This window comes from Lissotriton helveticus, chromosome 10, assembly GCF_964261635.1.
Source record: "Lissotriton helveticus chromosome 10, aLisHel1.1, whole genome shotgun sequence".
Lineage (NCBI taxonomy): Eukaryota > Metazoa > Chordata > Amphibia > Caudata > Salamandridae > Lissotriton > Lissotriton helveticus.
Genome location: NC_136071.1, coordinates 1,177,978,581 through 1,177,989,905, shown reverse-complemented (window position 1 = coordinate 1,177,989,905; position 11,325 = coordinate 1,177,978,581). Strand labels below are relative to the sequence as shown.

At 48.8% G+C, this 11,325-nt stretch overlaps 1 protein-coding gene across 1 annotated transcript in view; it reads right to left on the bottom strand.

The window, feature by feature from the left end:
* Positions 1 to 451: 451 nt before the first annotated feature.
* Positions 452 to 11,325, bottom strand: part of RFTN1 (raftlin, lipid raft linker 1) — a 363,828-nt gene continuing 352,954 nt past the window's right edge. Inside the window, exons 9-11 of the mRNA XM_078664025.1 lie at positions 10,026 to 10,107; positions 986 to 2,330; positions 452 to 687 (exon numbers count right to left, since the gene is read on the bottom strand). Of these exons, the coding sequence (XP_078520151.1) occupies positions 1,854 to 2,330; positions 10,026 to 10,107 (559 nt within the window). The 3' untranslated portion in view covers positions 452 to 687; positions 986 to 1,853. The remainder of the gene's footprint in view (positions 688 to 985; positions 2,331 to 10,025; positions 10,108 to 11,325) is intronic.

Here is an 11,325-nt window from a genome sequence, read left to right as displayed (position 1 = left end):
ACACACACATGTGCACATAAACTCGGTGCATGTAACCATACAAGTATTTGTGTATATTTATTGAGACACCCTAAGGCAGGCTTCAACAGAGCCAGGCGTGTCACACACACGCTTTTATTTTGCAGGATTGGTACTTTTTAAGCTGAGGCAGCACTTCCGGCGGGCACAGCCCCCACCACGTCTGTTCTCGCGCCACTCGTGATGTGCTAGGTTGGCACGGGCGGCTGCACAAGCAGCTGGCGCCCCTTTCTGAAGTGCGCATGCTCACATGCCAGCTCGCCTTGGCAAGGCGGAAGGAGGGCAGCAGGTCGCACTAGAGCCCTTCACGTGTAGCATGATACCTCCATGTGTGTGGGCACGTCACATACAAGAACTAGACAGCGGCGAAGCAAGGGTGCGGGGGCCTCAGTGCAAGCAAGGAAGGGGAGCCCTGCGGCCTCTGTGGGGCTAGTATCCACATTTAAAAGTACATTTAGACAGGAAAATAAACGGGTTTCGGTCTGTATTTATCTGCAAAAATCTGAAAAAATGGAAAATAGGAAGCCTTAATTATATGGTCCATAAATCCCAGAATCCCAAGAAGGATCCTGGAGTGGACCAGCTGTTCCCCTCTGGGAAATGGGATGCTGGGGAGGTGTTTCTTTGTGCTTAAGTAATGGGTGAAGGTCAGGCACTCTATTTGGTACCCTGAACGGATGTATGTCAGTACAACGCGATCTTTTAGATCACGGTACTTGACAACGCTGCCATTACAATGCAAGTCGATACAACGACTTGCGTTGTAGGGCGTGGATTGTGGAATATTATAATTTTATATTCCAACACCAGTCCATGTAACAGATGGGAAGGTGTTGGAATATAAAATTACAATATTCCTTATACAACAGCGCCATCCAGCGCAAGTCGTAGTAACGACTTGCGTTGTAATGGCATCGTTGTAAAGGCAATGCGGTGTAAACACCGCGTTGTAAACGATGTTCCCCACCCTGAACTAGCCCCGATATACAACTTGTGCAGGATTGTGGGCCACGGCCGCACCACATCACCCACTGAGGCCAGGCGCGGTTCTGAGAGGACATTCTTGCTACTTGCAAGTAACATGGGGGAGGGCGCATGGAACATGTAGAGGCACATGGGCAACAGTGAGGCTGGCAGGACAGACAGCAGCACAAGGGGGAGAAGTACATTAAGGAGACAGCTGAAAAACACATGCACGCTCCGAGTGCTTCCACAAAAAGAAAAAGTAGTTTCCTGACATCATCCACAGACACCAGTCAAACACACCCATGATAAAGACGCAATATTTACCCGTGCCCCCAATACAGTTACACAATTGTATGAATCCTTGCAAGCACATTGTTACACAACTACATTCATGCTCACGCCCACAAAGTTACACACCTCCATTTCACCTCCAGTTGCATAGCCTGCAAACTCATATTTACACACTGCATTTAGGCTTATGCCCTCATTTGCTCAGCTTGCAAACTCAGTTACACACCTGCCTTCGGGCCCATACCCCAGGTGCATAGCCTGCACACCCACAGTTACACAGCTGTATATGGAACTATATCTCGCTTGCATAGCTTGCACACACACACACACAGTTACTCAGCTTTATGTAGACCCATAACATAGTTGCATAGATTACACACACACATACACACACCCTGCAACATCACTGCTAAGCACAACTTCTTGGAAAAAGAGATTGTCCTCTGTGGTCACGTCTTCAATGTGCCCTTAACTCTTAGGGACTGATGCTGCCTGGAACGCGATTGGACACCGGCGGTGTGGATAGATGTACTCACTATACAAGAGTCAAATTATTAGGAAAATACAAAATCAGCGTTTTAATTGGCGAGCGCCTCCGGCTCACAGGGCGGTGCCACAGTCCCGCTGTCTTGCTGCTCCTCCATCGCCCTGGAGGACCTCTGCGCGCTATCCTCCCCATATCTTCCTGAGGTGCCCTCCATGGATTGAGAATCCTGCTTGTCGGGGGTGGGGCACCCTGATGGCCCCTCCTCCCGGGCGCTGCCAGGGGAGCCCTTGTACAGCATTGTCTGAGCGCCATCTTGGTCCTCTGGTTGCAAGGGCGGAGCATGACTCTCCTCCTCGGATGGGACCCCTCGCGGGCCATTTCTGAGCCCCGGGTTCAGGTCTTCGATCACCTCGGACTTGGGGGGCACCTCTGTGTTTCTCTCGTTCTCCGCACAGGTAGACTCGGCCGTCCTGTCGGCTGATTGCTGCTCTCTGGAAGGAGCCTTTTCATTGGCTGATTTACAAGCCTTCCTTCCTTGTTTTCCATCTTTGGAGATCTTCCATGGAAACTGCAAGACAAGAGATGAGAATCAGCAAAGCCAAAGTAATCTCAATGACACTTAAGATCTGCAGTTAATCACAAATCGGTAACTAAAATGTAGAAAAAGGTGCCAATGCCATTTTTCAAAATGACGCGAGGGCTCGCACCAAAGTAATTTATTTTTCTTTAACCATAGGCGACACCAAAAGGTCACAAAGGCGGGTCCAATTGGTTTTGCCAATGCTTGTTATATTATGACATCTGTACGTTTAGAAACTCTTGCTGTCATTGTTGAGTTGCCCATGAAAGCCTATGAGTGATAAAGAGTGTAATGCAAAGATATCTTGAAAGTTCCTATGTCCAGTCTCTCGCCCACAACTGGCAAGAGTTGTTTAATTCCATGACATCTGCAGCAGCGGCAAACACTCCCACATGCATGGGGTAGTACCCCGTCTGCCGCGAGGAGGGGGACGGCGAGGGGGAGAGTGCGTCCACTCAGTTTAGAGTCAGGTGAACGGACATGTTTCCATCCGCAGAGCCATTCTTGGCTCTGCCTCTGGACGCCTTAGATGCCTCCTAAAGTGACCTTGGACATCAGTCGGAGTAGGTCAGACCGTCCGTATTATTTAGGGTGAAACGTTGCTGAATGGCCGCACTTACCATGGTGGCTGCTCAGCAAAATTTCATGGAGTCATCGTGACGCAGCCCTGTGGCGGGCATCTCGATCTGAGCCTGCCTGGCAGAAGGATATGTGACGATACAACGCGATCTTTTAGATCACGGTACGTTACATCGCAGTTATTACAATGCAAGTCGTAACAACGACTTGCGCTAGAGGCGCTGGACTGAGGAATAGAATGATTTACTATTCCAACTCCAGTGTGTGTAACAGTAGGGAAGGTGTTAGAATTGTCAATCATACTATTCGTTAGTGTAGAGTGCCATCCTGCGCAAGTCGATGTAACTACTTTTGCTGTAATGACCGCGATGTAAATGTATCACGGTATTACAACAGCGTTGTACAGGTCGTTTGCCTGACAGAGCTCTCTAGATATGGTAGTCGGCCTTCCACAAGGGCAACCGAGTAAATCCATAACCTGCCCTCGACAGACGCCACCTAACATAAACAAGTCTTAAGGATTTTAACATTTCTCTCTGCAAATATCACAGTCGTATTTTATTTGTTTATTTAATTATTCATTTATCAACAACATTTTAGTCAATGAAATGTTGTACATGGCATCAGTGGAGGTACATAGGTAGCTGGTACATAGGTAGCGGATAAGGGGTGTTTTTCATGTGTAAGGCAAGTAACAGATAGGTTTGAGAAATGGTGACAATTAATGAGTTTGATTGGTGTAGATAAGCACATCTACAAGCTATTGGTACAGAGGTATAACAAGCATACCCACTTACATCTAAGTGGGTCATTTGGTTTCTGTGCTCTTCAAGTTGTAGCAAATGACCTTTCAGGCCAGTTTCTATAGCGCTAAGGTGTGTTCCTGAGTCAAGCACAGGTTTTGAACTCGAAGGGTATCCTTCCTGTACAAAATACTATACGTAGACAAGATTAACCCCTTTAGAGCGGCGTAGAATCTGCTGCGGTGCGGACGTTTCCGTGTGCAGGCGGGGCCGCGTCGGCCAACGGACGTGCGCACCACTACAGAGGTAGTGCTCGCGCCACCCGTTGGCCGACGTACGCACGCAATGGGTTAAATAGTTTTCCCACTTTGCATGCATGCTGCACAGTGCAGCATGCATGCAAAGTCAGAAAAGAAAGGGGAAATAAATCCATTTCTCCGGTTAACCCCTCCTCTGAAGTGGCACTAAGCCCTGTCTAAAATTGTTTGTAGATAGGGTTTTGAGTCAAAAGGCGAGGGTGGTTGCATTGGATTGCCCATGTACCACCCATGTAATGCCCCTTTGTGCTAAGTAATGCAAATCAGTGTGTCGCGCTGTTTTGTGTTACTTTTAGGGTATTTTCCAGCGCAAAACCAGTTTTGTGCTGGAAAGTAAATTTGAAATAAAAAATATTGTGCTGGTTAGCGTCACTTTTGTGATGCTAACGCAGTGCAAAACATTTGTAAATCTACCCCTAGAGTGAACAGCTCTAGTACTTGTTGTGGAGTTCCAGAGTAGGAGGAACGAGAGGTCAAAGGCTCAGAACGTTGTGGCAACAGAGGGGGGGGGGGGGGTCAGTGTCGCAAGAATGTTGTGATTGTCAGATCTTAGCATCAGAGTGGTCATATAATGTGATACCAAGTTAGAAACAGTGGTGCTGGAACAATATTCAGAGTGGGGGTGGGGCTGCCATACATGTTACATCACTGAAGTCATGGGGATACTGAAAAATACAAGCATCACAAGAAGCACAAATATAGCAAATGAGCCACGCCCACTCAGCAGGAGAGCGGCATGGGGGCGTTAGGTGGCCCGTGGTGCGTTCCGGAGCAGACCGTCACAAACATACTGCTAAAGCATGGTGTGGTAGCGCACTGTCATTTGCAGAGAGCACATTTTCAACTGAAATGGCAACACTGCTTGCACTGACATGCAGTTTTATTGATAAAGCTATACGTCATGTAAACAATAATGTGCGGAAATCAGCTTTCAGCACATATTTATCATGTGTGCATCATTAAGTAAAGTGTCTTGAATTGTTTTGATCCCATTAAAATCTTTGTTTCCATCACACTTTCTGGCTGGGTATGCCCCATGAGGGTCCCTTTCTCACTTTGCCACTGGATTCCAGCAAGCCTGGCTGATGACGGCTGATTAGCCAGAAACCGGTCCCAGGATGCTTGTTTCCGGTCCAGGGAGGTCCTGGCTTGGCAGTTCGGTCTGGACTGTTCCCATGAGGCACAGGGTCAAGACTGATTTACATATAGCTGGGTCTGAACTGAGGTGGAGAAGTGAGCTTAGAATCGATGATGGATTAAACCCAGATCTGTGGCTGGGGGTGAGTGTCTGAAAAGTTTCAGTGCTCCGTCCATCATCTCCTTGTGTTTCCTAGAAGCTTTGTGGTGCCATTCTCTCAGGCTGGGTAATCTCACAGGAAGTGTGAAAAAAAAACCAACAAAAAAAAACACCGATGCGTCACTTTTTCCCATGTTAAAAGTGACGCACCGGCGGCGCAAGGCCTTCATAAATAAGGCCCTAAGTGTCTCTGGGTGGGTTACAAGCCAGGATGTTTATTCAGAAAGCACCAATTCTCTTGCACGTCAGGTCCTTTCAGGGATCTTTGAAGGGAGCAGGGGGAAGCTACGCTGATTTTTGGGCACACTAGTTTATTTTCAATCTAGAGTAGTTTTCTGCGGCTTTCTCTGCATCTGTTATATGGGCTTTGCAGAAACACTCATGAATGTAAGTGTGTGCCTAGCACTCTGTGAAAGAAGTTGACTCTGACGTGAATCATATCTTGTCCAGGGACTGTGCAGGTGGCTGCTGGAAATACAGGCTACAATAATATCTTAGGAAAAAAACACAAGTCCCAGACTTGTTAAGGCCCCGTGCCGGAGCAGAGCGGCACACAGTGGTGCGTGGTATTTACTATCCAACACAACAGGTATTTTGCGCTGGGAACTGACCCATTTCTGGGCGCATAAAGCACTTTACGCTGCTTTGTAGCACTTTATTTCAAGGGATAGTTACTGAAGTGCTACGTGGGCAGATCTGCACAGACACCCGTAGGTGTTGACGCAAAGCCTGATCCATCAAGGCAGCCAGATTGGGTGTTGCATCAAAAAATAACACCTTTGAGTGGCAGGTGCTAACATGGAGAAATGTTTTCATGTCACAAAAAAACACACAAATTGCATGTGTGCTGAAGTGCGCAGCACACGTAAGTGTGTGTGATCCTCCAATGTTTTACATCGACATACGAATTTTACTGGAAGGGTATGCTGCCAGTACAAATCCTACGCAGGACAGTGCACGGGGACCTATGCGAGGCCGTGCGTCACGCGAGGTAGCCTTTGAGAGCACAGCGCTGAGGACGACTGCAGCAATGCGCCAATCATACAGGCTATGGCTCGGTGCTCTGTCTTCCCTCTTATGCAACACAGCACAACAAATTTGGTTGCCCCACAGCGCTACATAACACATTTGTAACTGATCAGTAGACTCTAAAACATGCACCAGAAAATATCAGCTTTTCATAAATATTTGCTTACAAATATTCCAATGTGACCCCCACATCTGAGTGGAGAAGTGTGGCTCATTGCTTAGAGCGGCAGACCCTGATGCAGAGGTCTAGCCGGGGACCAGGGTTCAATTCCCCGCCTCGGCGGGTCTTGGGCTCAAAATTCCACGGACCTGATAATTCTCGCCTCGGTGCCTATTCCAATCATGGAGTCCCACTCTGCAACTCTGGGCAATAGCTTGCTTAATCTCCACAACGGCCCCCACAACGCTAGGATGCCTGGCCTCCACCTTGGGGGTGCCCAGGAGTGGACGCCTCACAGGGAAAGCCAGGATGGGTTCCACAGCGGTATTCGTACAAGCGCCTTGAGACCCTTGCAGGTGAGTAGTGTGCTATACAAGTATCAATTTACATTTACATCTCCTCGGACTGGAACTAGATTAATAAATCAACGACGCCCTATAATATGGTAGTTTGGCTGGATTTAGGAGTACAGTGGAATCCTCTCTTTTTGAAGGGGGTAGTCATGTAATAGTGAGATTTTGGCAGTCAATTTAGCTCTCACTGAAGTTGTGAGGCTTTCAGGCTGTGAAGAATGAATGGTTTTTGTGTGAACAAGACTTCAGTGTCACCAGATTGGGTTGGATTGAGATATCTCAGCATCTTTACTACTTTATTACCTGACGGTGCGGTTGAGTTACTCACCGCATTGACGGCTGCAGGTTCAGTCCAACTCAGTCCAACATTTTCAGGCTGTTGGTGCCAGGACTTTGCCTCCAGTCCAGGGTGGTGCCCAAGCTTTAGAACAGCATCCAAGGGGTTGAGACATTGTCTTTCCCACTATGGGCATCTAAGGTCTTAAGAAAACTGGAGCTAGGAGGCACTCAAGGTGCAGTCTTTGATGCAACCATTGACCATGGTGTGACTGTGGGGGGAGGGCTGCAGAACCCTTTGAGGGATGTGTGAAGACAGGTAGGCTGGGCAGCCGAGGCTTTGTGGGATGTGTGAAGTCTGATAGGCTGGGCAACCAAGGTCTTCTGGGAGTGAGTTTCTGTTTTAATTGCAGTCGCGGAGGAAGCCACAATTTGGGAGGGGCAGAGGTTGAGAGGCCTGCAACATGCTGTGGAGAACGGTGGTGGCAATCAAGGAGTGTGAACCGGTGCACAGTAAGAAGTGGTGTCGTTGCAGGATGCAGTCTGACGGTGAAGGAGCATGCACTTGCTTCACATCCTACCGCAAAGTAGGCGTGTACCAGGTGATGCTGTAGGGCGCGAGGATACAGTCACCTGCCGGCAGGTGTCCACCGACCTTCATGCTACGTCATAGAGAAAGATGGGTCAGCGCTGGCAGGAAGGGCCGCTTGGGTGGGCTGTGCCTATGAGAAAGTACCCTGGGGAGTGGCCAAGACCTGATCGAGCCCTAGATTGGTCGAGAGCTATCGCGATGGAAGGAGATTGTCATTCCCAACACTCTCCGTACTTGACAAGGGAGTGTGGGAACTTTATGCCTATTCCTTGCAAAAACCACGCATGCTGCAAAATACAGATTGCTCAAACCTCCACAGTACATAAATATGGCTACGCATAGATTTCATCTGTATTTAATTCCTAAATTCAGCCAGACTGAGAGCCCACATGCTACAGGTCTGGGGTCCTTTAGTATTCTAGCTCCAGTCTTAGCACATTTGAGGGCGAGTGCTTGAGAGCGGAATCACTAACCTACATTTTAGTAGGTAGGTGTTTTTATAAGGATGGGAATTTGGTAGTCCATGGTTTGGACTTTATGTTTTTGAGGAATATGTTTGTGGTCTTTTTTCCCATGCTACACTTGTTGTGGGTTGGCCGGCATTAGTGCTTCAGTGCAGGTCTTGAGCAGGGGATCTGCTGCCATTGCTGGGCCATGGAGGACGTTTTCCTGGTGCATCATTGGCCACTGAGTAGTAGAGGTGATTGTTGCCAGGCCTCTGCGATTGTTCAACAGCTGCTTGGTATCATCAACCAAAGCATCGGCAGATCATCTCAGGGGCGATGTCCATCTTTTGAGTGAATGGAGATTAGTGGACGGGTCGTCTTGTATTATGCTCGACCGGGGCGCTATTTAAGAACTGTTGATCATCTTTGAAATTATTGAACAGCTTAAGCCCTGCTAAAGTCACAGAAGCTGCCTGACATGCAAGCTTCGATGCTGGACTTGCATTAGTCTACATCTTGGAATAGATCCGTCTTGAAAGTGACTGCAGGGACAGTCACCCGCAAACGAGTGAAATGGAATGTTGAAGTCTATGACATGCAAGCTTCGATGCTGGACTTGCATCGGTCTACATCTTGGAATAGATCCGTCTTGAAAGTGACTGCAGGGACAGTCACCCGCAAGCGAGTGAAATGGAATGTTGAAGTCTATGACATGCAAGCTTCGATGCTGGACTTGCATTGGTCCACATCTTGGAATAGATCCGTCTTGAAAGTGACTGCAGGGACAGTCACCCGCAAACGAGTGAAATGGAATGTTGAAGTCTATGACATGCAAGCTTCGATGCTGGACTTGCATCGGTCTACATCTTGGAATAGATCCGTCTTGAAAGTGACTGCAGGGACAGTCACCCGCAAGCGAGTGAAATGGAATGTTGAAGTCTATGACATGCAAGCTTCGATGCTGGACTTGCATCGGTCTACATCTTGGAATAGATCCGTCTTGAAAGTGACTGCAGGGACAGTCACCCGCAAGCGAGTGAAATGGAATGTTGAAGTCTATGACATGCAAGCTTCGATGCTGGACTTGCATTGGTCCACATCTTGGAATAGATCCGTCTTGAAAGTGACTGCAGGGACAGTCACCCGCAAACGAGTCAAATGGAATGTTGAAGTCTATGACAAGCAAGCTTGGATGCTGGACTTGCATTGGTCCACATCTTGGAATAGATCTGTCTTGAAAGTGACTGCAGGGACAGTCACCCGCAAGCGAGTGAAATGGAATGTTGAAGTCTATTGCGATTCCCTTTGGAGGCTCTGGGACTGCACAGTGTATCATAGGGAATGCCGGCTCAGGATAAGGCTGGATATATGCTGTGACAGCTCTCCATGTCATGCAGAAAGTGGACGAAGCCAGGATCTAAGAATCGGTCTAATGTGAAATTGTAGAGGAGTCTCTTTCGCAGATTCCACATGTGAGAGGACTAGAGCAACTAGATTGCAGGCAGGATTGACCGCATTCCCAACAGGGCTCAAAATCAGACCTTCCTGGGCTGCGCCAGCCGTCAGAATTGAAATGCAGCGCGACCAGATCGACTGCGCGTGACAGGGACTTCTTTTTTGACCAGCATCAGCTCTGATAAACGGTGGGCTCCAGGGTTGGACTGGGACCCAAAATCATCCCACACCAGAAATGGCAGCCTGTCCTGCTGCGAAACCAGCCCCGCAGTCCCCCAGGGATATGAGCACTGTCCGCCAGTCATGCACAGTTTGGACCAGCTGCGAAGGCTCCACAATCTGCCATTCTCGTGGCGGTACCGCCCTGGCATTCCCACCGCCCTGCAGGACTATGCAGAGGCAAGAACAACATGGGCCGGCATTGCCGCTCACTCACCCTGGACTCCCTCTTCTTCGCCTTGTGGGGCAGGAAGGGTCTCTGCAGGAACACGATCTGCTTGGTGGTCACAATCCCTTCACTGCAAAACAAAGAAAGAAAGAGAGAGAGAAGTTACTGTGGGTGGAAATAAACCAGCGCCCTCACAGGCGCTCCCGTCAAACCAACGCAGACTGGGGAACCGGCGGCCATTTTGTGGGAGTGGCGGCTTGCACATTCTAATCAATGTCATCCTTTTCAGCAAAGCAGAGTGCAGATCTGCCAGCTCACACGGTGCCACCGTGTGACACGCGGTATCGGCTCCCATCACACTGTCACATGGTGAGGAGACGATATCACACAGTGGGAGGAAAAACAAGCTGAAAACCACTGCAAATGGTGGATTTCCAGCTTGTTTTGCAAGGCTTTGAACTGCAGACGTCCATTAATGGGTGTGAAAACACCCCAGGACACCAGCCTCAGCTAGCTTTTTTTTGAAGGGGGGGAAGGGGTTTTTGGGGCAGGGTGGGGGCGAAAATGCATCTTAGGTACTTCTCGGCACAAGGCCCCGCCCCTTCCTCACACAGACAATTTTTGTTCAAATTGGCTGGTCTGAAAGTAGTATGCAGTTGAAACAAGGGGGCAGATTTACATGTCCAGGCGCATCCCTGCAAATCAGCAGGGATGCGCCAGGAGAGATGCATGATGCAAGTTCACCCTTGAGCCACCACAGATGAGCCGCATTTACAATGCGGCGCGTCATCGCACATGGATAAACAGATCCGTGTTGCATCTGCTGGCGTAAGGTTGGCGCAGTGCTGGAGTTGTGTCGCAGGCGCGACGCAACTCCAGCACTGTTCCAACCTGACCTATCCTCAACATGGTGCGTCACGCCTTATGCCTGCTTCAAGCAGGCGCAAGGTTTTGACGCAGCGGCTTCGGAAAAGTAACTGAGTGAAATCTTGTAGATTTCACTGCGTCACTTTTACGAGGTGTTCCTGCGACGGAACTACCCCCTGCGCTGGAACGCCACATGAAACCGGATGTACGTTGTTACAACGCATGCTTTTACTACGCATGCCTTTACAGCGCAGGTTTTTCAACGCAAGTCGTTACAACGACTTGCGTTGGGGGGTGCTGGATAGTGAAAAGTTTAATTTACTATTCCAACTCCAGTCCCCGTGGATAGTAGGGAAGGTGTTGGATAGTAAATTAAACTATTACCTATCCTAGAGCGCCCCCCAGCGCAATTCGTTGTAATGACTTGCGTTGAAAAACCTGCGTTGTAAAGGCACTGCGTGGTAAAAGTTGCGTCGTAATG